This window comes from Parus major, chromosome 4 (assembly GCF_001522545.3).
Source record: "Parus major isolate Abel chromosome 4, Parus_major1.1, whole genome shotgun sequence".
Classification (NCBI taxonomy): Eukaryota; Metazoa; Chordata; class Aves; order Passeriformes; family Paridae; genus Parus; species Parus major.
This window is the reverse complement of record NC_031771.1, coordinates 39,616,359-39,644,246: the sequence shown is the minus strand read 5'-3', so window position 1 is coordinate 39,644,246 and position 27,888 is coordinate 39,616,359. Positions and strand designations below refer to the sequence as shown.

Here is a 27,888-nt window from a genome sequence, read left to right as displayed (position 1 = left end):
TGCTGAAACTTACTTGTTTTTAATGAGTAAGCGTAAGTACACTTCAATTAAGGCTTTCTCTGATATCACATCAGACTTGCTTGCATTTAAATTAGTGGATCAGCAAGAAAGGACAGTGGAACCTTTTATTAGCAGCTGACTTCTCCCAGGTGTCATTTTACGTTTTTGGTTCCAATACTGTTCAACTGAAAGGAGATCCTGTTAAAAAAAATGGAGGTGAGTAACAGAGACAACAGAGACAAGGCAGCTGCCAGACATCGGCTTCCACTGTGTACTTCAAAAATATCAGTATCCTCTGATATTATACAGAACCATAACGTGGCATCTGTCCTTGTGAAACAGGCAGTCTTTTATATTGTCTGATAAGAGCTTTTCATGAGACAAGTCTAGGATACAGAGTTGAGAATTTTCTTTAAAGCTGTCTTAAATGAAGAGGCTGCCCATCTAGTAAGAACCAAAAGTAAATATTCATTTAAATTCTATTTCACCTGTTGAAATCATTATGGTGGCACTGTTCTCTAAGGAAGTCTGTACTATTTCCCTACAGTCACTGTTTGATGTATCTGAATATCTCAACAGTGAATTTCATAACACTCTTACTTCTGTATGGAATTCTTCCTGTGTTGGATAGTTGATCATTCCTCATCTTTACTCATGGCATTTGAAAAGCTGCAGGATGTCTTAATTACACTTGAATTTTGGGGTTAAGGGTTAATTAGTGTACACATGGCAGAGACAGCATGTGACTTGTGTAGAGAATATATAGTCTCTTATCACATGCATCAACAAGTACATCTGAGATGTTTTGGGCCATTTCTCCCATGCCTTCTTGGCTGTAGCTCTTCCCAACTTTTGCTGGACATATATATTTTTGTTGTTCCAGTAACATGAGAGAATGTGGTTGATCATTAGTATATGATGAATTACAGAGAACATACAGACTAACAGGGCTACACTCTACTCTATAGAATCTATCACTCTATATTCACTATAGAATAATAAATAATGAATGTGGTTGATATCTTTTTAATGAGAAAATAGAATAACAGAAAAGATCTGTTGTAAAAGCTGTGTTTTCTTTGAGATACAATATAAATGAGCTGCCTGAGAAGCAGATGTCATACCTAATTAATCCCCAGTGTAACTTTACTGGACTCTGTTGATTTGCATGAGATTAATTTTTTTAATTCTTTTGGGGAGAGAAAAAAAATAAAAAAAGTTGAGAATTACACAGCAGGAAAGGAGTCCACTTAATTTCTTATGTATGAAACTTGTAGCTCAAGTGCTTTAATTTAATGTTGGGAAGTTAAAGGGAAATACAAAGTAGAATTTAAAGTTATTATAATGGATTGCAAATATTTAATGACTATTTTTTCCAAGTTGTATTATTAATGACTTGTTTTATTCAGACTGTGTAAACATAAGAAGGAAGCCCTTCCCTTCCTTCATTATCCTAGGGCTTTTTGCTTAGAAATTTTAGCTTGAGAGGCTTGTGTTCTTCCAGATAAGTTTTTTCTATTTTCTTTTCCTCCTATATTCAGTCAGAGGGTTAGTGAAACCAATTCATAGGGTGTTTAACCCCTTGTTAGGAAAAGTCACTCAGAGAAACAGGAAGTTTCTCTGTGAAACTTCACAGAGAACTGTGCTGAGATCTTTCATTTAGCATGTAGTGTAACAGAGATTCAGTGACAGAGGCCTGGAACAATTTGAAATAACCTTATTTGAAAAACTACAATGAGATATTTAAAACTACTCAGTGTTATTAGAAGTTTTTTTAAAAAATACATTGCAATCATTGCAAACCCTTTTATCACAAGGCAAAGTGGCTGCACATCTTGCAAGCATTAACAACTCAAACTTAGATACTACCCTACAGAGTAAGACTTGCAAGACATTTAGCAGTGACATGCAGCATCAATTTTATATTTGCTGAGTACCACATGAATAACACACTTAATTCTGTAAGGAAGTTTTTCCCAGATGGGTATATGGCATTTTGGCAGGAGATGGATTTCCTGTTCTCCCTGCAGTGAATTCAGTATAGCCCAACTACTTACTTCATCCTGCTTGTGTCACAGTATTCACATAATCTCAGTTTCTTCATCACAAGAAGCATTCAAATGCTGTATTATTTCTGTTATGATATAAAGATGGGCCTCACTACAGTGAAGTTCCCTTGAATTTCTGGGTACTTGAGATGTGAAAAATAGACGATATCCCAGCAGGGAAGAGCAGTAGAGGAATCACAGCAGGAATGCAGTAGTTTGCACATAGGTTAGTTCAAACTAAGTAGCGTTTGGATCTTGCACAGTTTTGCTTCTGCTTCCTAATCATCAGAAGACACAAACTACTGTTGTAATGCAAGACTTTAAAAACAAAAGAAAACACAATTTAACTACCTAAATGAGCTGTACCTCAAGTGAATTAGATGCTGTGAATTTCTACTGTTAAGGTAACCTTAGGAACTCACAAATTATTTCAAAAATTAGTTAAGGATGAAGCTCACCTAAATATTTTTCACTTATTTTCTGACATTTAATAAATAACTTAATCAGGAGAAATGTTGTACTGGTTTACAAATGTAGTATTGCCTAAGAGAACCCACGTTCAGAGCACCACCTAGTGCGGAATATCACTAACATAAAAGCATTCTGGCTCATATGCCACTTGCCTGGGTTCAACTAATTTAATATGAACTATCATGTTGCATAAAGTGTCAGACCAGGGGCCCCATGACAATATAATTTTGCAATTACATTACATGGATTGAAAATAGTGACCTTTTTCAAGGACAACAAATTCAACAAATTTGTGAGAACCATTTACCTGTGAGAGGAATCTGTTTATCTTCCTGCCCATAGTGTTGGGTGACATATTCATTTGATAATTCAATCCAGTCTGTTCTTAAAACTGCCATTTTAGGTGCCTTAAGAATATTTTTTAGCTGCTCAGAGCCTTTGCTCAGGTTCTGCAGAACCCCAGAGCTACCCAGGTTCTTTAAGACAGACAGTCAAAGGTATGCAAAGCACAACTAACAGGTCTTTTATCTGACTGTCATTAAGACAGGAAAAAAAAAAAAAACAGCTTAATCTGTAGGAGAGGTAAAAGGAACTTAAACGCAGGTATTTATGGCTTGCTGAGGAAGGACAGAAAAGTGAGCTACAAGATGGTTTGCTTGCAGTTTTTATGCAAAGGCTATATTTTGCTTTTTCTGCAAGCAAACAAACATGAATTTGGCCTCAAGGTTGTTTATTCAATGTTTGTGTATCAGCATTATGTTTCTGATGCAATCTATCTAGCATTAGGGTAGGATTAAGAGGGACTATCTTAGTTAACTGAAGATGTAGCAATGATAAACTGGATTTCATCCTGCACTAAACAAAGATGAAGATGGCTCTCAGGTACTTGGAAAAGAAGAAATTTTTTTTGATCAACATTTGTATTAAAAAAAAAAGCTTAATTAGCCATCAAAAAAGCCACTGTAAAGTTTTATACCCTCTTTGAAGAAGCACTTTAACAAAAATTTGAACCTCCTTCTGAGCATATGGATTTTAGCTGAATGTTTGAAGCCTTACCAAATTCCCAATTCTCAGACCTGCTCTGAGGAAACAGCAAGCATGCTTGTACTCATTTCAAAGTCCTTCCTGGTTTTGAAGGCTCTATTTTTGCTTTCCAAGTTGACCACTTAATAAACAATTTTTAAAAAAAACCAAAACAGCAATAAGTGCACATTTGTCAAAATTTAGATACAGAATACTTCCCTGGATACTTCTGCTCTTTCTACCTCTGTTACAATTGCCATAGAAGCTATTGCTTAAGGAAAATGAGCAAAAAATTAGCTCATTCTTTTGAGATAATGAGGAGTGAACTAAAGGAGCATGATAGGAATGTTCACAGACCTGGCAAACTGTGGTTCGAATCGTGTTTCTGGGTGTACCATTTCAAGAGCAAGATGAAGTATCTCTGACAGAACAAATGTTCTACTTACGAAAGGCATTCAGGAACTAGTGTGAGGAGTAACAGTTTTGGGAATGGTGAGGAGAGGTAGTCTGTAGCAAGGCAGTAGAGCCAAAGAGAAGAATCTCCAATGGAAAACACAGGCTGCACTGCAGTACCTCAGCTCTGTCAATGCATTCTAGATATTCTAGGGAAAACTAATGCTGGAACATAAAAGGCTCTGTTACTGCCCATTTAATTTACCTGGGATTGTGGTTTCCACAATCTTCTGCTCTCCAATATGTTGAGCGAATGCAAGAACACAGACATGGAAATAAAATACAAGAGTGTTTCCCTTGAACAGATATTACAAAAAGATGTATTTTTGATTCCATATTGCTGCTAGATATCATTGTGTTCTCTATTAACACAACTGACAAATCATTTTCATTGTTATTTCCTCAATTCTTATTCTTCTTCTTTTGGGTTATATGATTTATATTAAATAGTATGTATTCATTTTCAGCTATTTGGGAACAATGTTCTGTCTAACACCAGAACAAGTAAACTGGCCTGTGTTCTTCTATCTTGTAATAATAAAGACTATTTAGAACATGTTTGTACCTGTTGAGGAAATAAATTAATGTGAACAGGCAAGCCTGGCAGAGGAAAGAATTCTCTTCTAACCTTGTGTCTTGTCTGGTAGCTATTAAAACTTCCCCTTGAAAATAAATGCTTTGTTTATTTAAGAACAATTATATGACCATTTTGAATTACAACACTTTCACATGCTTTTCATGTGGCCAGAAAGATTTATTGTACAAAGAAAGGCCATGGAAAAGTGGTGGAAGTTAAATACAGTATTTGCATATTGCTGACAGTACGCTTGATGCTTCCTTGTTCTGAATAGCATTCAGTCCAAATAAACGTATAAGTGCATTAGAAGATGTACAAAGATAGATTTGATTCTTCTTCATTTTATGATTTACAGTATAGAAAAGGAGTGAAATTTATATCAGGATATGTCAAAAGCACCCTAACTCAGCCAAAAGATTTCATTTGGTTCTTATAAATAAAGAGGTTGGATTTACACTGCAGTACATAAAAAAAAAAAAATCATAGATTTTATGAGCACATTTTGAAAGTCATTTTTTGTGTGTGTGCTAAAGATCCAAATTTCCTACACATAAATCCTCCTTGTGTTTTATTTTGGTGGAATATGATCTGCCTTGATACTCTCCAAATTCATGAGCTAATCTTTCCATTTTCCTGTGAAAAACTAAAGATGTTTTTACAAATTCTACATAATGGCATTCTGGGTTTTTTTTTTCCAAATAATTAAAGCTTTCTCCTCTTAGAGTGGAAAAAGAATTTGAAAATCATTATGGGAAATACTGTACTTAGAATATTTTTATAACCTACTCCAAAACGTCCATCACATTATTAATAACCCATATCTACAGACATATACATAATTACATAGGAACCCATTTTAAGTTCTGTAATAAAATTGAACAAAAATACTTTATCAGATTTTCTGTTTTAATGTTGAATTTCTCTCACTCTCTTTTCTTCCCTCCTTTACCCTCCTTACACATACACACATAGGGTGATAGGCCTTCCTCTCAGATACCAAATGTGATTTGGTGTAACTAATTAAAGTTCAAAATAAGCAGTTTTAGACCTGTTCATTGGTCCTCTCATGCACAGGTATAGGGATGTGCTAAAGGCCAGAAATCTTTAGCACAGTGTCAATTGATACAGCAAAAAAAAGACTGGATTATCTGGAATACTCGCTACTACCACAAAAAAGAAAGAAAAAGAGCTGAAAGCATCTATACAGCAAATTTTCACTGGCACAGTTTCTACACTATTACATGATTTTAGCTGCCTGAACCCTGTTTCTTCTCCACTTTTTTGGTTTAGGTGTAATATGATTTATCTTATTGAGTGAGATGGTTTCTTATTGAGTGTTGATTGATGAATTATTTCCTCCCTCCAATTGTTCCAAGCATCCTCCCTCCCTTATTCCATCCAATTCTTTCAAGCATTCTTTACAAGCTTTAGTTTTGGGAGGACAAAAATGGAAGATAAAGTTGCTTTGCAGAGAGTTACCATTCAGCTGACCTGTATTTATAGCAATGTGGTTATAAACTGACCTTTACCAAAACTTAGTTTCAATCATGTTAAGCATGATTGAAAGTGGGTGCTGTGTTCAAAGTTATATTTGGACAGGGGAAGAGAGACTGGAAGTTCAACTACAAAAGCAAAATTATTTCAGAAAAGCCAGTTTAGGTCCATATTTATTTTTTTTTAAGTCTTCATTTGCATCTGCCCAGAAGAAATGGACTACATTTGATTTGATACCTTTCTAGAGAGTATTCCTATCTTCTCCATAGCAGCATGAACTCATTAGCAACTCTTGTTATTACTGGCTATTTGAGTCTATTGTGCTAAGCACAAAACCTAGGGGTAGGCAAAGTCTCTCTTGCCATTATTCTTGTACAAGGAAAATATGGATATGCAGCTTGAGATGGAAAAAAGGCTGGAGAGCCTACACAAATACATAGGAAAAGGAGAGGAAGTGGCTGAACAGGACTTAGAGAGTTGTAAAGTCCAACAGATACAAAAAGAAAGTTGAGATTTATAGTATCAAGCATTAAGAACCTCTAAAATGATAGATTTTGTTGCACATAAAATATACTTCCCTATACATATGCCTTCTGTTCAAAGCTTAGCTCACATTAAAATTAGTTGCAACTTTTGTTAAATCTCCAAGCGTCAGTTTATTGAAGTCCTTTTTAAAAAAAAAAAAAAAAAAGAAAGAAAAAGCAAGGCATTACAGTGACCAAGAAGGAGAAAAGCATAATTACAAACCATCTAAAAATGTTAGATTGAAATATTGTGACCAGCCCTAGAAATGCTTTAGCAAACAACAGACAATCTTCTTCTCTATACTGGATTCTATTGATTGTACTCTGGCAGCACCCCTTCTCTTTCTTCAGTTCCCTGCCTCAGTCTTTAAATCTTTTATATATTCTACATACAAAATGTGTTCAACCAATACATCAGAGAGATTTACAGGAAACTAATTTCTAAGGTCTTGAACCTTTCCAAAGCAGGTATGTTGCATCCACTGAGTAAACCATATGCTCCTATTTGAATTGGGCTTTTTTTTTTATTGTGTAAGTACAATAAATTTGTATTTTTGAGACAGCACAGTAAAAATACTTTCATTTTTAAGGGTGAAAGGATTTGGAGTTACTGTAAAGCCAAAAATTCTCCATCTTAAAATATGCCCTATTTTTGAGGTGAACACTTGCCTTTTAAAAAAAACCCTTCACCCATTAGCATTAATATTTGTATCTAAAGGTTCATAAGCTATCTTGTCTTTTCACTTGCATCTCATAAAACTACTGATTGCAGAGGAATTATTCCAAATTTACACATGTATAGATTGAGAAGTAAAAATCTGCCCATTTTAATTTGGAATGGATTTCCTAGGAGATTAATCAGATTAATCACGTTAATAGTATATTTAAACAATATTATATTCAAAGTCTGCAGGTCTGACCTTCATGACAACGGATTTTAGGGAATACCACCACCCATGCCAGGTGTACCAAACAATCCCGTTGTCTGTCTTGGCAGTGTAGGGACCTTTGTAGTACAAACCATTCAGGTTGGCAGAGTGACACCTGGTGGGAAAGTAAAGGGAAACAGCAATAAGGCCTCGTGCTGAAAAGTTTCAAGCATATGTTATTTATTTCTCTGAGAGTCAAAAATCTTGCCATGTTCATGCCAGCCTAGTTTGACAGCTGCATAAATTTGCATTTTGTGGATTATGCATGCATAAACAAAGTGGTTTAATTAGAGAAGAACTGCAAATGTGTTTTGCTTCTTTTAACCAAAAGTGCTTCTAGTTCTTTCCATGTTTTCTGACATTACTAGCTCTTGGAGTTTTTCCTGCTTATTTGTTTCAGTGAAAAATTCTTCCAGAGTTATTCAGCATGCATGATAGCAGGGCATACACCATACTCTGGGAAAGAAATACTGTCGTGTTTTTCTGTTGTTCTAGAGTAGCCCCCCTTAAGTTTTCCAGTTACACCGCATGGTATTTTGTGTGACAAAATCTGAATAGCACCATCAGTTTGCCTACCCACCTGTGGACCTCTATTTACACAAAGATGAATTCTGACAGCTACACACACACATGTGCACCATTTCACTGGATCACTGGAACTGGCATTTTACTTGACTGTACGAAGTTTAGGGGGTTTTGTTGTTTTTTACCGGACTGAGGCAGAAATGCAGTTATAGTTTATTAAATATAGTGGCTGAAACAAACAAAAAACACCAGCAAAACCCAAAAGGCTTGAAAAGGAAACAGCACCACCTTGATACTTGCCTAGCTTCTATGAGAAACAAGTTTAGATCTTTATGTGACCACATGGAGACCAAGCTGGCTGTTCCTTTTGCAGCACACTGTGATGACAATCACCTTGGTTTATCTGCCAATTCAGCATTTCATTATAAATGCTGTTAGCATTTCATTATAAATCTAGCTGTTGAACACCATGATGGATTCCAAAAGCAGACTTCAGAAAATATGCAAACACAGAACATTCCAAATAAACCTTACGAGTTTTGTCACTGGCAAATCTTAGTCTTTCTGGCTTTACTTGCACTTAATTTACAAAGTTTTTGAGAACTGGGATAAAAAATATGAGAAAAACTCCATTGGAAAATTCTCATCTATTTATCCTTATTTATTGCTTACAATTTTAAAGTCAGTTTTGATAATGCCTTAAGTGAAAGCTTATAAATTGTGGACTTCAAAAGTGAATTTGTTTTTGAGAATGAAAAACTTGTATCAGAGCTGACATAATCTTTATAATCATACAAATGCTGCAATGAGCAGGCACTCTGCCTACTTTGAAACAAAACACAGATTTCATTAAAAGAATCACAAGAAAGCACACCATAATTTTGCCAAAAGCAGTATGAGCCAGTAAAAAAGTCTTAATTAGTGCTGGGAAGCATGAATAATGAAAATGACAGTATTCAGTATCCAACTAGATGCTTTCTGAAGTAACTGTACATACTAAATTAACAACTGGCATGTGATTATTGATAGGATATTGTGAAAAAATATTCATTATTCACGAGTCAATAAATACTTAAAAGTTAGCCTGTGTTCCACCTATCTTTTCAATAGGCTAATATAAAGTTAAAAACTACACTGCAATAGTTTCAAAAGTACTGCCAACTCTCAGCTGTCCATGGGTATTTCTTCTGAATTATGTATTAACTGTGTGACAGATGTGGAGAGTTGGGAGTTGGTTCCCTGAAAGAACCCTTTGAATTCTGTCTGGATTTACTGCCTTCATTGATCCTCACATGAACGTAGTTATGCAGTCTCTGGGATGACTGGTGAGGCAGGAAGGTTGAGTTAGTGATATCTGGCCCCAAGCTGTTGCCTAACAGATTCCTTTTACCATCCATACATGGTATAACTAAAAAAGGGAGTGCTGGGGGAGAATAATCTAATGTCCAAATGGAATTGTTCATTCTCACTACTTATGAACCTACTGAGCTTTGCAATGCCCCGGGTGCTGGAAAGCTTATGACCTGCAGGTATTGCCAGACTGAACCCAGCTCTGTGGATGTGCATTCAAGATAAAAATCTGTGCTAGAGCTTTGCTTACAAAAGGGGCCATCTTTCTGCAGGACAACAAATGCTGAGCTGGAGTGAGACTCATGGCTTTAAACTAGCTCTACACTACTTCCATGTGGCCTCACTTGTGTCACATCCCTTGGTTTTCATATTATCTGGGCTTTTCTGTATTTCATTAGTCCTGATAGCATAGAGCTGGCTATAAACAATTCCTTCATAGCTGGGAGCTCTTATGCAAACCAGCCGAGAGCACTAATTCCTTCTATATTTGCTAATCTGTGCATGACAAATATGTGTTTCTAAGTGCTTTCCTTTCTCTGCCAGTAATGTTCTTTTGAGCCGGACTTAATGATACATTTTCTAGTATTTTGCAATTTTCAGTTTTATGTTAGGTTTAACATTAAAAAGAAAATAACAAAGCAGTGAAATAACACTATTAGTAACTCATTTTAATTATCAAGCTAGACTGTCACTTTAAGAGCATGAGCTACACAACCATAATAAGAACTAGTCTAGTAGGAGTCAGCTATCTTTAGAAATTATGTAGCAGCAACTACAAGGTATAAATAACTGTCAAGTTCTGCTATGCAGCTACTTTTGCAAAGAGGTCATTCTTTTGTCCAGATAAATCCAATATATTAAAAAAAAAAAAATTAAATACAAAAAATGTATTCAGTGCTTTAAAACTGATTAGATACTCAATTGTAATGAAATCCATCAGTTTTATGGGATTTGAGGTCCAGATACTTCTTTAAATCTACAAAAGTTCTGATTTCATGGGAAAAGAAGCTCCAATGTCGTTGCCTTTCCCTTTTGTATCTCAGCTTTCCTGAGAAATGCAAAAAATCTTTGTCTACATTGACTTTTTCCAGCTCTGAAACATTCTGCTGACTGGCTATCCATGCAAATACATTTAAATGTATTAAAATAAGTAGTTAATTGTGCAACATTGAGTTAATAGCTACATCATATCAGCTAAGGTGGTCACAGACTTCTTATGAAAACAGAATTTGGCAAATGAGGAGTTAAAAAGAGAAACAAAGGATGACACAACAGAAACAATGGAGTTGATCCAGCCTGGCACCTCTTGCCAAGTGAACTGAGATCACAGTGAGAGTAGTAAGCCTCCCTGAGCAGTATTTTAAACCATTCTATTACACAGCTTTTACATTGCAGTTTCTCTTTGTGGCCATATTTATCTAATTAATAGCAGGAAAGAACATAGCTGGTCTAGACAGGCTGTGCTAAGGCTACCAGTTTTATCCTTTCTTTTTGATTTGGTATATTGCATATAAGTAGAGTTTTTAAATTGTCTTATTGAACCCTATTTAAAAAAATCTTCCACTCAGTCCAGACGTGCACACTGACAGAAGCTGAATGGACACATTACCATCCTTATTTGGAAAGAATAACAAGAGTGAGATACTGTGAAGTGAGGTGAAAAAAATGAGTCTTGATAACCTGGCACTAGTGTAGCTTGTCAGATATTTGCAGTGCTGCCACATCTGGTCAAGTGCAACACAAGAGAAATGCAAGAGTGAAGTACAGCAGGGATATATCTGCAAACTCTATATGACCTACTTGTGTAAAAACTAGTTACCAGGGAGGGGCAGAATTATCTCCTCCTCACTGACCTGTGGCAAATGCCTTTATCACAGATCAGCCTGAGCTGCACAGTAGGTTTTATCCCTTCTAAGGTGAGCCTCAGTCTTACCAGCACTGAGATCTCTGCTAGGAGACAAGGGCCCATTGCAAATAAATGAACAATCCAAATCTATCTTCTAGCATATGTTATTATTTTACAAATACATGTGGAGCAGAATAGTTGATAGTACCCATAGAAAATCAAAATACCTGTTAAACCACCAGCCAGCCTTTTCCTCTTCAGCACAGTTCCCTTCATAGTTGTCATTATCCCTGTCTCTAGTACTGAATTTCATTCCTCGATGATCAGCCCACCATTTTACTTCAGGATGAAATCCACCAGTAAGGGAATCACCAGCTGTACCAGAGTATTCACCACAACTCATCTCATAAGAATGCTAATAAAAAATGTGAAGAAAAAAATAAAGAAATTCCAATATGTTTTTAGCCCTTAGCATGCCAGAGACTGAAACCACAAAGAACCTAATCTGTTCCATTTGCTGCTATTTTTATGCTAAGAAATGTCATGCCACTTAAACACAATATTGAAAGTTTGTAGGGATGTTTAAAAGGGATAAAATTTGTCATTAACCTTAAATATAAATGACTTAAAAACAACATTAGGGCTAGTTTGCAGTATACATTAGGAAATCAATATATTGTACCATTATTGTTAGTAGTATCAACAAAAATAGAAAGACTGCTTTTATCCATGTCTGCTAAAGCAAATTATTCATATCTCTTACAAAAAGTATGAAATTAATGTATCAGAGTGAACAACTTTTATTAGGTATTTGAAAATTATAAGCATGTGTAAGAAAGAAAATATAGTATTAAGGTTCTACACAAATCTTTATGGAAATTAGAGAACTTGTATGTTTATTGCTTGCCTACAGAATCCACATTTTCATTAAAACTTTTAATATTAAGTTTATATTAATTAATAAATATGAAATTATTTAAATTTAACTAAATATTTAAATAAATATTGAATTTAGTTAATATTAAAATTTAATATTTTATTACCTCTTCTCCTGCAACTCTGAATCTTGCATACTGTGCAAAGCGCCGTTCTCCTTCAAAATCAATTAGATCAATTCTTAAAGTATAATTCCCTTAAAAAAAATACAAATAATTTTAGTTAAACTAGCCTATCTCACTATTTTTCAGATCTGGACATTACAGTAAAAGATGAAAAGAAAATATTTTTATCATGAATCTCTATCACTTCAGTATATTTTATGGGGTTTTATCTTCTTCCTTTAAGCATACTAAAGCATATATTGCTATTCTTTGCTTTTATTCACCCAAGTCAGCTTAGAAAAATTAAGAATTATTCCAAGAAAAATTTTTAAATGTAGGAAAAACATTGTAAAAAAAGATGGCTTTACAGGTTTTACATTTTAGTAGGATATTTGAGGTGGTAATGAAAGCATAGTAAAAACTGATCAATAAATGTTTAGCTATGAAAATTAGATTTTTATACTCTGAAAATAAAAGAGTTATACTAGGATCCCATCCTGGTGGCACTGATTTCCATATAAGCCAGTGGATAAGTTTTGCATCTGCAGTATTCTACAACAAAGCAGAAGTTAGCTTATGTTGAGTTACTATTAGAAAGATGGAAATAACTTTCTGCAACTGGCCTAATCCACAGGACTGGACTAGAATTACTATGTAATTCTAGTATTCCATGTAATAGCCCACCCAGCTAAAAAGCCCTAAGTGTTTTGGTGCAGCATATACCTGTCTCTGGACTGTTAGTCATGCTAATGGAAAATGGATAGAGACAATTCTTTTAAGGTAGACTCCTGTCTCCCGTTCCCTCTTTCACACAGGCTCTCTGTATGCCAGTGGCCTAAGGACAGGTTTGAACCTTTTGTTAGAAAACATATTCAAATGAGATTTTTTTCTGAGACTTAGAGAAGTCTGTGCAGACTAACAACAGAACTCAGGATTTATGGTAACAAAAGAGAGAACAAAAAAATGGCCTGGAAAGAACAAAAAAACAGAAACAATAAGACTATTGTTGTGATACAAATCTTACCTTGATTAGTCAAATAATGAAGATTTTTGTTTCCAAGCCAAAATTCACCATTTTTCAAAACAAAATTTCCAAAACCTTCTTCATAGTCAGCCCAGACTCTGAAAAAGGTATAAATTACTAATTTGTCAAAAACAAGGTTTTTTGGATGTTCTAGAATACAATTTTAGGTCACAATAACTCAAACTGGGAGGAATCTTAGGAGGCAAGCTAGTCCAGTGTCAGTCTCAAGCCAGAATCAGCCATGAGATCAGACCAGGTTATTCAGGGTGTGTCTGTTCAGATCTTGAAAACTTCCAAGGATGGAAACTGCACATTCTCTTTGGGCAATCTGCTGATTCTTTTCATGGTAAAAAAGTTTCTCCTTATATCCAATCTGAACCTTTCTTGTTTCAACTTAGGTATTTTGTTTCTCATCCTCCCACTAGACAGGTCTGTGAGGAACAGTTTTACTCAAAGAGCTCTCATATTGCTTACATTTTTTACTTTTTAGATTTTTACTAATTGTAGGAGACAAGCTAGTCCTTTACTCATCATTAAGAGTCTTGCTCCAAGAGTTGTTAATGCATTTGACATTGAAGTGTCCTTGTATCAAATGCACAAGTTGTCAGAAAAAGATTAGAATGAATGTCTTGCAGAAGTCAGCCAGAACCAGAAGTGGTATCTCATCTGGAGGCTGTCCCAAAGAATAACCATTCCTCCCTTTTAGCTGGGAAAACAACTTACTCATATACTTCTAAAGTTCAGATTTTACTTAGCTCCATCTGGTTTAATGTTTTTTTCTTCACTTTGTTCCCAATTTTAATTACCGGGTCTAGTACCTACCTATCAAAATTCTGGCTGCCATCAGAACGTCTCTGAAACACAGTCCAGCCACCTCCTTCAGACATGTCACAGAATGCAAGGAATTCTCTAGGACTCTGGATTGGTTTTATTTTATAAAATCCATTTTGCTTATGGCCTTCATTGTAGATTTCTGCACAATCTGTTCACACAATGTTAATTGGACACAACGTTTTTAGTCCTGAACTTACTGGCAAAATCAAAAAATCAAGTCAGTAACAGTAATCAAGTCATGTAATGTAGAAGTCACATATGAACCACACTAATAAAATGAAACTTCTGCAGACACATTTATTTGACTTTTGGGTATTTTTTTGTACTTGTGTTGCTTTAAAGCTTTCCTGGGCTGTAATTATTTTGATATATCTTTGAAATAATATCTTCCCACCATGAAGTATTATAATTTTTGTTTCTACTTGACTAGCAAAATAATTCCTCTGTTTTAAGTGGTGTCTCTTTCAATTTACAGCGATATCATTCACATTAGAATCCTGTTACAACCATAAAATTACATGTAAGACACACTGTAACCTTTAAAAACAAACATGTACTTTTATGCCCAGAAAGTTCACAGAAGTGCCAAAAACAAAAGTATGGAATCTCCAGTGCTAAAAACAGAAACAATTGCGAGGCCTGAATCTCCCGTCCCTTCTACCAAATAGGTGCAAAAATATGCAGAAGAGTATGCCCAAAAAGTGCAGTGTATGTGTAAAATGATACCACTTTAACTTGGTACCATTCACAGTCTGGTCTGCACTGCTGTTGATTAATATAATTTACAACAATAAAAAAATTCTGAACTCATGGAAATATTACAGCAATGTAATTGTATAATCTTATATTTTTTCCTCTAGGAATTAAGAAATGAAAGTAGTTCTTTGTTTATATGTCATAAACATTCAGGCAGTCATACAGAAAAGACATTTAATTTTCAACATTTCTGTTTTTCCTGGCTAAAGTAGAGCTGATTAAGGAATTCTCTGAGTTGGCTGAACTTCCAAGCCTGGTTGGAACTTTATGAACTATTATATTTCTTTTCAGTGAAAGTGTCAGTGAAGATTAGACAAAAAAAAATAAACATTTTATACTGAAAACAAATAACTAGGCCAGAATTTGAATAAACTAATAGAAAAATTATTTAAATAACAGCTAAGTTATCTTTACATAGAATGTGTGATTGTCTTGGAGAAAATAGCTTTTCTTGTCCATTAATTTCTTAGTAAGTTAACAAAACAAAACACAAGTATATCTTAATTTTTAGCTGGTGTATATAGTGTGGAATTTCCCCCTCACTATCTAACTCAAATTATACAGCTCTGTTGATATTAAAATGCTACAGCAATTTGAGAAAATAATGCAGTATGAAGAGGGAAAGGCATTTTCCAAGCTGTAAAGAAAATGAAAAAGTAATGGGGGAAAAAAATTTATCAGAAATGGAAACAAGTTAGATCTGTTTTTTAGAATAACGTTGTAAAAGAATAATTTGAGGAATATGCTAAGAAATGACAAACACCTTTCAGAGAAATGTGGCTTTAATAATCTTTACCAGCAAGAAATGGGTCAGTTCTAATAATAAAAATTAAGTGCTCCAGGATGCTGAGTACATAAATACCCAGCTAAAATTTAGATTTACAACTGCTTTTAATTTCATTTTAATGGTGTTTTATTATATTTGATGCCTTGGGATCAAATGTCACATATACTGGTTTCTTCCAGCAGTGTGATCACTTACAACCATATTCAAACAAGGCTATTAAAAATAATAGTAGTTAAGACTTTCTAGCACTGGACAGCTAGAAACAAACATCATCTAGGAATCAGACTCATAAATTGTATTTTCAATCCAACTATTATTTTGGATGGTGTTTTATTATATACTGTAGTGTCTACAAGTCTTCCACTGTAGAAGTAGATCACCATCAGAATGCTGATGATATTAGAAAAACAACTTTAAACCAGTATTTTAAAAGCTGTGATGTCATGAGCTGAATCCAACTCAGTGAAAATGTTATTAATTGAGATGCAGATGCCGTTATGCCAGGTTTATGTGTGTAAATACAGATGTCTCAGGAACTTTACAGATTGGAACAAAGTCAATTGCTTGTAACCCAGGCAACCATTTAAATGTATGACTGTGAATTAACCCTGTTAGTTCTTTTTGAGATTGTTAGAACTTCTGACATTAGTCAAAGAATGGTGTTTAGAAATCTGTAACTCCGTATTAACATTTAAATGTAAATGTCTATTATTGGCTTTTACCTGTTGCTGATAATTATGCTTCATTTATTGTCCACCAATTTTTTAATTATGCACTATTAATAAATCAGTAAACTTCTTAAAACTTGATATGGTTTCTACTATCTGACATTAAAAATTTTCCCCTCCACAGCAAGTCCAGGTAAAAGCTGAGCACTGTGTTTTAAACAAACATTCTCTGATGAATTTTTAAAACAATAACTAAATAGACCCAATTGTGCTAAAGCTTCTGGGTATCATTACAATGAATGGAAATGAAAAGAATAGCTTCATTTCTAACCTGAATACTGTCTTTTTCCTCCCAAATCAATGACACTGTTTTCATCTTCTCTGTCACTGTACTGAATCTCTTTCTTCTCTAAGAGCTGTATAATTTTTAACTGCTGCTGTTTCACACGATGTTCCAGAAGCCTCACCTGGCCCTGAAGTAGTAACTGCTCTTGAAAACATTTCTGTAAATCCTAGAGAGGAAAACATCTTATTGTTAAACCAACAATTTTTTTTTGGTGATATTTAACATGTGACACAAAAGGCCAACCAACCAAACCATAAATAAAAGTTGGATAAAACATTTTAGTCACAATTTCCCACAGACACTAGGTTGACTTCCATCTCTGTTGCTATATTGTTTAAAATTATTTCATATGTTACTACATGTAATATATAAAACAAGCATATTATGAATGCTTTGCAAAGAGACCTCTTCAGTGCTACCAGCTCTAACTGCAAACATGCAGCAGGGACTTTGGGGAAAAAACACTATAATACAGGCCCTATCTCTATCATCTTCCATGCACAGAGATTTTCCATCCAGTGAAGCCTGCTACTAACATTGTGAAGGTTTTAAAGAGTTTTAAACAAACACAATTCGCATGGATATGTTTTCAACTTCACAGTGCATTTTTTGAATGCTTTTAAATTACATACTTCTTATGATAAGGATCCCAACGTTGCCAACATAAATATTGTCAAGTTTTAAGCTCATTTTGGCTGCTATAAATAGTCTCTAAGAAGCCATGAATATACATGAAAATACAGGTTAAAAGTTGAAGTCAATGTTGTGCTGTGACTTGTGTACTTAATTTTGCCATGCAGAGTGGGTGAAAAATGTGGCAATTCTGATACAGTGTTATCTAGCACTCACTTGACCCTCAAGAGCTGCAATAGCTATTCCAAATTCTGGCATGCTGAATGCATGCTGAGCAATAAATAATTTGTTTTAGATTAAAGACTATAGTAAAATAGCCAAAGTGAACAGAACCTGATCTGGAGAACTTAAATTAAAACAGTCTGTATGGTTTAAAATATATATTAAATAAATTTTATTTCAGTGTGAGGGAGAAAAGCCTTTGGAAACATGACACAGAAATTTTATATGAGCAGAGTTTAGTAGCTTCTAAAAGAGCACAAGTAGCACTGTAAAGGCAAAATCAAAGGGTGACTTTCTGGAAATCTGACACTTAAGATCAAATTTGCAGTAGTTCTAAATTGGTGCTACCTTATTCATAGGAAACATTATTTACCTGTAAGCCTGCAATATTTGCTATCCATATGGAAGAACTGATATCTCAGAACACTGCCCTATCACACCAAACTATAGAAATGTCTGCAATAGCATAATGCTGTGAATGAGGTGCACCTCAGTGGTGTCTGCATACTTTTGTTTGCATCAAGCTCAGGCTCCACCCATTGTATATGAACATTTCCACCAAATTGTTCCATTTGTCTGCAATATTTAGTTATACGGGAAAATTTGATTAAAAGACTTTTTATTGTGAAAATATCCATTTATTGTGAAAAGATACATTTATTAACCAGCCTTTCCAGAGTGGTTGTCTGGTTTTCTCAATTCTATCTGTAGATTCATACAAACTCTTCACAAAAGCTGAATTTTCTATTCAGTGGGAATGAATTCAGTGGAAGAGTCAGAAGAGGCTTCCTTGGCAGGTGTCTGCAAATGTCAATCTAGTCCTGTATGAACACAGAAAATTACAGAGGACTACAGAGCTTGTTAAAGAGATGCACATGTGGATTGAGAAAGAGTCAATAAATTTTAAAAGTATTGAAAAAATATTTCCAGGCTCACCATGATGAGCTAATAGTAACTATAAAAGAAAAGCTGTCCAAAAAAATCCCATGTTCCCAGTCAGACCAAATATTTATTCTAATCATACTAAGTTAAGAGTGATAGAGAGGCCACCATGCCACAGGTACCAATTATATTGAGAAGGTTAACCTGTATCAGTCTTAACTCAGTCCTCACAACCTTGGAGAACATGGTTAAAATACAATAGGAGAGACCTGGAATTGGTGGCCCCCATTGTGGCCCTTGTAATTTCATAGACAAGACTTCATGTGGGTAACCTCTCTGACACGGGGCAAGATCTGAGCCACAAAGAGCCACCTTCCATTCTGGAAAGAGCAAGGGACAGTGCGTTTGAGGAGTGGCAGCTGTGGGCAGCTATGTGTGTTTCTTTCAGGGGAAAGAAATGCCTCTATCAGCTCCCCTTTCATAATGCTAAAAGCCATTCTCCTACTGTGATTAAATTATATAGTACAAGTAAAGAACTGAAAAAATATTACCTCAGAAAAAACTTGGTATCTAAATTCAGTATGACACTACTTCATATATACCACAATAAAAGGTCCTTTCCTTTGAACCAAATTAAACACAAGTCTGCAACAGGCTGTGTCTCTAAATACTATTCTTAAACTTGCATTTAAAATCCTTTTTTTATTATTTTTTACTTAAAAATTATGAATTAATTCATGAAATTGAAAAACTAACTGTGAGCTGATTCTCATCTGCTTTACAGACAATACACTCATGATGGGGTGAACAGTGATATATCTACACTACACATAGAAATTTCCTGATTTAAAAGGTTTTAAGCTCTTAATTCTTAGGAAGTGACAGTAAATTAGAAGTGACAATCAAGACATGACTAGCCATCCTGAATAATTACAGCATAAGAAAAAAAAAATGTTTGAGCAGAAATAAAGTTGTGAAAGTAACCTACATATGAAAAGTACTGGTATCTGATACTTTCTTTTCCCTCCCTGACTTCACCCTTCTCATTGATGTCTTTCTCTGTCAACTCCAGGCAAATCCCATTAGATTTTGCTGCTGAACAGCAAAACCACAGTTCTCATTTTAAATTCCACGTCCATTTTTTTCCATGGGACAATCACAAGGTAACTGTAGCTTCAATTGGGTCAATGTGGCTTTTAGATCTTCAGTTTACCAGGCTGTCCTTTCAATGTGCTGCTACATTTTTTTTCACAGGATAATCCTTTAAAAACCATTGGAGTTAAACCAGTGCACAGCTGGAGTAATAAAGAATGAAAATGTAAATTAGGGTTCTAAGTCAGGAGCTATAACATATTGCTATTTCATTTGTTAGATATGGACCAAAGTTAAACCACTACAGTGATGAAAAACTCAACAAAATGTGCATTTTACTGTGTCTGTTTCCAGTAGACAGTGGTGCCGACTGACTGAAACCAGACTGAACACAACCTGTTCTGTCTGTTTCAGTGAAGCAACTGTTTGCAGTACAGATTGAGAAGCAATTATCTAACAACTGCTGACAGCTCTGCTCTTGGGTGCACAGTCCCACATTTAACCAGCTGCTGCAATTAACGTGCATTCACTTTCATTACTGTGTGAATTATTTAGCAGCCAGTGACCTTCCATTAAAATTACTGCTACAAATTAGACTCATAATACTTCATGAAAACTATAAAAATACATAGTTCTTACCTTTGGTGGTATTTCCTATACTTTATAGAATATAAATTAGCTCCAAAATATCTCTATATTGAGATTAGTGTTTTAATGATATTAAAAGGTGAAAACTTTGAGATAAGGTTTTGAATATTACCAGTTTTTACTCAGAAGGTCAGCTAAAGTCCACAATATTCTCAATGAAAAAATGAAAAATAATGATTAAAAAGTAAGTAGATGCATTTAACTGTGATGACTCTTTTCTCAGTAGGACTCTGCAGAAATTAATAATATGATCCACTGAGCAGAAGCCACAAAAAATAGTTGTAAATAGTTGTAAATAGTTGTAAATTCAGAAACCACTTCCACCTAGGCAATTATGAATCAAGAATTCAGTCCCTTTAAGTCTCTGCTATTTAGAACCTGAATATAAAACTAATAAGGAGAGCTATGACATGCAGTGCAGGGTCGGTGAGACTAGCGGTATTTTAAACTGTGGAGTAAAAGCAATTTTATTAGGGTTTTTGTTGGAGAAACAGAATATATAGGAGAGAGTTTGGGGAGTTTGAAGTGAAGGAGCTTTGATCATTGTTTCTGAGCGTGAACTATAATGTAGTTTCATGCAAACAAGTAAAAATATGAAGTTATGGATCTTGTTTGAGAAAAAGTTGTTTGGCAAGTGGACAAGGTAGAAAAGGATGAAAACATTCTGTATACCAGCTCTCAGTGACCAGAAATACCACTGCTGCAGCCACTGCTTTAGGAGTGTGCTTGGCCTTTCTGTAAGTCTGCTGTTCAAAACTACAGGTGTTATTCTGAGTTAGCATCACCCCTGAATGGCAGTATAACCATCTTGTGTGCCTTCTGTACAATGTGCCTCTATGAACCATATGATATCTGTTTTAGAAAAGTGATATCATCTCCTCTTTCATATCAGATCCAGTCACAAACTGACTGGATTTCTCTCTTCGGTGCCATTGCCTAGTAATTTATCTTCAGTTGTAAATTTATGCATTTTTTTCCTCTTTCCTTATTGGGAACTTGGCCCCACTGAACACCATTTGAAGATATTTCTTCATCTTTCATGTTTTAATGAATTCTAATCTTTTCCATCAAAGGTTCTGTCATCATGTGTAGAGATTGTGAGCACTATGGAGGGAGTGAGTATTGTGAGCACTATGGAAGATAAGGTATGCAATATTTAGAAGAAACTCAATAGAAAAATTTAATTACTAGAACTTACAGAGCTGCCAATGACATCCATCAAGCTAGCTGCAAGGGCAAAATCAATCATTATCAAAATCTTCATTTTGGAAGCTGTGAAGCAAAGGAACAAAGGAAACACTAGTTAACTTAAACATAAAAACTAAAATTTACACTTGACATCTTAAATCTTATTCAAAAGAGTCTATTTAACCTATAATTCTTTTCTTGCAAATTGTAAATATAATGTACATGCAGGATTCATTACAAATTACAAATAGTCTGATCAAATACAACTCCAAAAGCCAGAAAAATGAGAATTTTTCCTTTTAGGCCACTTTGTATTGGAGCTCTCCATGTATTTTAGAACAACCATTCAGGATTCAAGCTCACACATTTTATTTTCAAGATGAAGCAAAAAGATTTTAAACAAGGTAAAAAACAGGGAAATATTCCTTTTTGTTCCTTTAAATTTGTGAGAAAGCTCTCTGTCATAGACAAGTATTTAAAATCTGAATTGGGCTAGTTGTCCTTGATATAAAGATCTGTGCAAATTTTGTGCACCAGGAGAGGATCAAGATGATTTTACTGTCATAGAGTAATTTGGGGGAAAAATCAAAAATAGTTACCAGCTTTTATTCTAATGGTGACAAGGATGACATTTTTAAACTGTAGCTATGGATACTTTGTACTCTATGACCCATAATATTTTAAACCCCATTTTTTCAGAACAAAATTGTTTTATAGGCCAAACCAACCACCACTGTAGCTCACTGCCTTACAAATATTACAGCTGATAGAACTTCAAATTTGTCTTGTAAGACAGACGTGTGCTTTTCACAGAGAAGAAACCAAGGCCTCCAATCAGTAAAATATTTACATAGATTATGCATAAACTATTCTGAATTAATTAGTTAAGCTTCTGCAAGCTATCAACCAAGGAATCTTTTTTTTTCTTTTGTAACTACAAATATTTTCATTTAGCATATGCTAACACCTAACTAAACCAGAATATGTGTCTGCTTTTCCTGCCATGGAGTTATTAAGGAAAAGATTTTCAAGACCATTGAGTTGAACCATTAACTTAATACTGACAGGTCCACCACAAAAAGCACCACATCCACATTTTTTGAATGCTTCCAGGGATGGTGACACGTTAAAGCATTTGTGGTCTCTCTAAGTGTAAAACTATGATTCAAGACCAGCATGTGTCTATTGAAACACCAACTTTACAAACACTTTTATTCATGTTTTTACAGGAATTAATATGAAATATGAGTGGAACTTTGGCACACTGTGTTTTTTACAATACAAAGATAAGCAAGATGCTTATGAGAAGTATGTTTATAAATTCATGCAAAACTGGACAAGTCCAACTGTATTTTCACCAATTTATGAAAACCTCATGCAAGACCAGAAATTACAGTCCAGGCAAATCTCAGATTTCAACACTTACCTATAAAATACTTAGGATGCTTTTTAAAATTACTGTTGCTTAAGTAAGTAACATTGGTTTGGTGTTTGTTTGGTTTTTTTATTTCTGAGGTTTGCTGGTTTGAAAGCACCATATCTGAAATCATAGTTTTGAGGCCCAGGTGTATCTGTATAAAGCTCATCCCAATTCTTGCACAGGACTGAGGTAGACACAAGGTGTTGTGGGTATTCTGTATCCACTGACCCATGTTACAGCAGGTCAGAAGTATTTTTAAACATTTTGGACATACATCTAAGCAGGAAAGCACTATACTAAGCTAATGTCTATCTTTAAAGATATTAAATATATTAAAGATATATATTATTTTATCATTAAAAATTATCTATAAAATGTTTATTGAGTGACAATGTGAACTGAAAATCTTAGACTAAGTTATTTCTATGCCATGAATTTTCTGAGTTTTTAAAATTGTAAGTTGTTCTTCATTCTAACTAAATAAATGTTACACCATTTGAATTAGAGACTTTACTAGAATACAGAACAAGGTCTGACTTTGTGTGAAGGGGTAAATCCTATGACCTACAGGCTTAAAAATGGGTGGTAGTGGTGTGTGTGTGTGTGTGTGTGTGAGAGAAATCTGCATGAATTGCATGGCAATGAATAGGTTATTTAAATGTCAGAAGTTTCTGCCATCATAAAACCTGCACTTTCACCTTACAACATTAGTAATTATAGCTATTACAGTCACTTCTGTTCTGAAAGCAGCTGTTGCCATCTGTTGGGATGACACTGTCTGTAACAGGAGTAACCAAAGAGTACATTAGCTATCTGGACAGCCTGCAAATTATCTGTCTCTGCTAACTGCTGTCCTGACTCCTTGCATACTTTCAGTAAGTTCTCTAAGAGAGAACAGATTCTATTTTCCTCACTGGAAGATTCATATTTCATATACTCTACTTCATCCCTGTTATTTTAATTACAAAACCACAGTATCCTTCCTCACATTAGTCCTAGTATTTGAACAGTTTCTATCATGATTTCACTGACTTTGAATGCCTGTATATCACAATGTTAAAAAAATCCCAATCTTAAATGGATTGCACAACTTCACAACTACAATATTCTTATTTTTTTTTAAAAATGCTATCAAGTAAATCTTGCACACTGTTCAGAGAAATTTTTGTTAGAAATAAAATAAAATAATAAAAAAACCCAAAACTATGAGGCAGGTGAGTCCCTTACAGCATGTATGAGCTGCTATAAGTTGCACAAAAAGAATGAATAGATGAGAAGTGCAGAGTGTGTGCAGTTGGTTTAGTTTGTCACCTTTAGATGAAATCACCTTTCTATTTAAGGATGTCTCTTTCCATAGAATGTTCCTCTTGTGGGAAACTTCATAAGGGCTATACTCCGGAGACAACTTAGCACATCTGCTTTACTGCTGAACTAAGACATGCTCAAAAGACAAATAATAAAATATAATAATACAATAATAGTGTTATAAATTTTAAAATATGACAATTTAAATAAATTGGTGAAGATATTTTAATCCTGGAGTTTCATTTTTAAGAAAGCAATCTGGACAGTAAACTCAAAATGGAGTATAGATCCTGCAGCCACTCACAATATAAGTTTGCTTTGAATGTAAGACAAGAGGCTTATAAAGAGGGAGAATCTAAGATACATGCTAATACATGCTAATTCAAATGAGTTAAATCTTCATAAATTATTAAAAAATCTGAAAGTTAATTTTTGATGCAGTATTAAAAAAAAAATTAGATGGTAGATCTCCACTTGGCAGATCTACCAGTCAGAAACAGGGAAGACTGAAACAGAGGTCACAGGGTAAAAAAAACCAGAGGGACCTCTAGTAGGTTAGGGGAAAACAAAATATTTGTGCTGCTGTCCTCCAAAAGAAGGGAGGTCAAAAAGACTAGGAAGAGACCTGAAAATTCAAGCTCTGAAAGGAAATGGGTAACTTAACAGTATTTCTCTGCTTCTGTCACTGCCCAGCAGGTAGACCTAGATGAGGCGGAGGACAATCAGCAGTGCTGGTCCTGAACCTTGCACCTTTAAGCCAGTTTCTCAGCAGTCATAAACTCCTGTAGTTTGTCCATCTCACGGTTGCAGTGACATGAGATTCACTGAGTGGGAAACTTTACAATGACAAGAAAAGTGATAAATAGGGTTTAAAATACATGTTCAAAGCACTTCGACACACTGCCTAAATCATCAGGTTCAGACATAGAATTAATATAGATAACACATTAATAACTTTTTTAAAAGTAATTTTTACTTAGTTACTCACATTTCTAAAGAAAGTTTCAGTAGAGGTTGTATTAGTAACAGTTCTCTGAAGGTGCACCATGGCCTTCAGTAACATGGAAACCTAAATTTCTGTTCAAGGGAAGCTTAATATCTTGCTCTAGGAAGATTCCTTGTAAAGTCAGTTTCTTAAACTAATTTCTTCAGTCCTTTAAATATCTACCCTTGTTTTATAGCTATTTTCTGACAATACACAATTGAATAAAATACTTCACTCAAAAAAACCTGCAAAAAATTATAAATTATAATCCATCTCAGAGGAACCTGAAGAGTTAATAAGTGTTGAGATACTTCCAAGACTTTTTTTATAAAAAAAAATAAATTATATGTGTTGATTTAACAAAAACAAAACAAAACAAAACACAGGGGATATCCCTTTCCAGGAAAATCTTCATCTCAGATAAATTATCACACATCATGCTAGAGTGAGAAAAGCTTGGTGTTATGTTTTCAAGTTGAAACGCAAGCCCTTAACAGTTAGCATAAAAAAAATCACCTTCTGTTTTAAAGAAATTAGGTTTAAGTGCAATTCTTGTGAAACCTTGAAATTTTATCCCAGGGGTTATTTATTCACTATTCCAAGATTACACCTGTACCAAATTACATTGTACAGCTGGGCAGAGTTTTTTTCCAAAGCTATGGAATCAAAATTCTGGAAAGACATCTTTTGTCTTCTCTGTGCCTAGGCTTTCTTTAAAGGTTACACACATAGTCAGACCTATATTCAAATTTCCCCTGAATTTGATGTTTTTTCCAAGTCTAAATAACAAATTACTAAATCGATTTGACGACATTAAAGGAGTTCTGTGCTATGAAAAGTTCAAACCATTAGAATGTTCTTATGTTTTTTGAATTTAAGAGACAGCAAGCGAGATGGAATACAGATGCCTGTTTCTGTTGGCATAGTGTCAATAAGACTTGCTTTGCTAATAAATACAATAATAGTAAGAGAGAATCTGCCAAAAAGGATAGAAAATTACTGGAAAGGTTTTTTTTGTTTGCTTTCTTAAAATTCAAATTATTAAACTCATGCACAGATTTTGCTATGTTTAAATTTGGTGGTGTTACAAAAACTTCCCTGTTTTCTTTATCTGAAAAATAATTCATTATTTGATTTACTTTTAGGTTCTAAAAGCAGCCTTGTTCATATAGCCTATAGTAATATAAATTTAGAAACTGCAGATTCAAATACTGGATTAACTACCTAGAAATGCAGGAAAATAGCTAGATCCTGGTAAAACATTCATACATCATTATGAACACTGCACCAGTAATATGGCCTTCTAAAACAAATTACTTTTAAACCATAACTATAGAAATTAGCCAAACATCTTCCTTCTTCCCTCTTAGGTACCTTAAATGTTTACCTTGAACTTCTGGACAGAACTCAAAGTTGTTAAATCTTCTTAGGCTGATGCAAATAATTCCAGAGCCCTTCCCAAGCTGAGACTGTTTTTGCTATTAAATTCTGCAGAGTTTAGGCTTACATCTGCTATGAGTCACCAGGCTGGAATGCTGCTGAGAAGTTGCAGTTATCAAGACTAAATTGCAACATAAGAAGGAGATGACGGTAATTCTGTGCCTAACAAAACACTCCTGAAACAAAAATAAACCAAAAATAACAAAGGATCATCTATTCCCTTTCACTGTTGTGATTCAGGAAATTGCTCTCTGTATCATACTCAGCTTTATACTCCAGTCCTTTCCATAGTCACAGCCTAAATCTCTTAAGCTTCAGTGGTACAGAGAGAGCATAACGGACTCAATGGATTTGGGAAAAAAACAATAATCACGTGGACTAGAAGTTACATGCCAGAGGTGTAACAAAAAAATAAATATGCTAAATAAAACCTAACCCAAAGTAACAAACATAGTACAGATAAAGCTGAATGGAACAAGAAGAAAGTATCAAAAATATCTTGTCTGATGTGTTTTTTAGTCAAGGCACTGAGAAGCATCTTAGTGACTTCATCAGACAAAATCGTTTTCTAGACGAGCTTTTTAGAGCCAGATGAATACATCAAAGAATGTTTTAAAATACAATCTGTCTTGTGTGTTTGCCCTTCTTCTACGCTGGCTCATCCCAAAGAGTTCAATAAATGACTATGCTTAAAGGAATGTGCTGCTAGAAAAGCAGTCTTAAGGAAATACTGAACAATAGCAATAACATGACGTTTACGTTCCACAATATACATACAGATTCATTGAATGCCGTGGGTTGGAAGCAAACTTAGAGGTTACCTAGTTCCAAACCTCCTGCTGTGGGTAGGGACACATTCCACTAGACCAGGTTGCTCAAAGCCACATCCAGCTTGGTCTCAAACACTTCCAGGGATGAGACATCTACAGTTTCTATGTTCCAACAACCTCACAATAAAAATTTTCTTTTTAATACCTGATCTAAGCCTACTCTCTCTCAGTTTAAAGTCCTTCTCTCTCGTCCTGTCACTACATGACTTTGTAAGTGGCCTCTCTCCATCTTTTTTCAGAATCAGAGAATGTTGTAAGTAGGAGGGGACCCACAAGCTCTTAAGTGAATGGCCCATACAGGGATCAACCTGCAGCCATGGCATTATTAGCACCCATACTCAGACCAGCTGAACTAATCTCAGGGTCTTGTGTTGTCCTTCACTTATCTCATATTGAAGACTAGTAATACTTGTTGCACACTTCCTCAGAATAATTTCTGGTGCATTATTTGGAATCTGGCTACCTGGCAGTATTTCTCTTTACTCATTACATTACATCCACTAATTAAATTCATATTCTGAATTTCAAATATTTTTTAATTACAGTAA

The 27,888-nt window shown here is 34.7% G+C and overlaps 1 protein-coding gene across 4 annotated transcripts; it reads right to left on the bottom strand.

Annotated features, from left to right (window-relative positions):
* FGL1 (fibrinogen like 1) lies at positions 1-26,852 on the bottom strand. 4 transcript variants are annotated; one of them, XM_015623869.3, is made up of 9 exons: positions 26,458-26,852; positions 21,371-21,444; positions 16,681-16,861; positions 14,127-14,286; positions 13,305-13,402; positions 12,284-12,372; positions 11,468-11,655; positions 7,511-7,634; positions 1-198 (listed from the first exon to the last, which is right to left on the bottom strand). In XM_015623869.3, exons 2-9 carry the CDS (start codon positions 21,434-21,436, stop codon positions 100-102), a joined length of 1,005 nt encoding a protein of 334 aa, XP_015479355.1. In that variant the 5' UTR covers positions 21,437-21,444; positions 26,458-26,852; the 3' UTR covers positions 1-99. The 4 variants fall into 4 exon arrangements, with proteins under 4 accessions (XP_015479355.1, XP_033369514.1, XP_033369515.1 ...); XM_033513623.1 differs by lacking the exon at positions 26,458-26,852 and adding an exon at positions 24,108-24,245; XM_033513624.1 differs by lacking the exon at positions 1-198 and adding an exon at positions 4,659-6,733 and having other exon boundaries at positions 26,458-26,850.
* Positions 26,853-27,888: the final 1,036 nt, after the last annotated feature.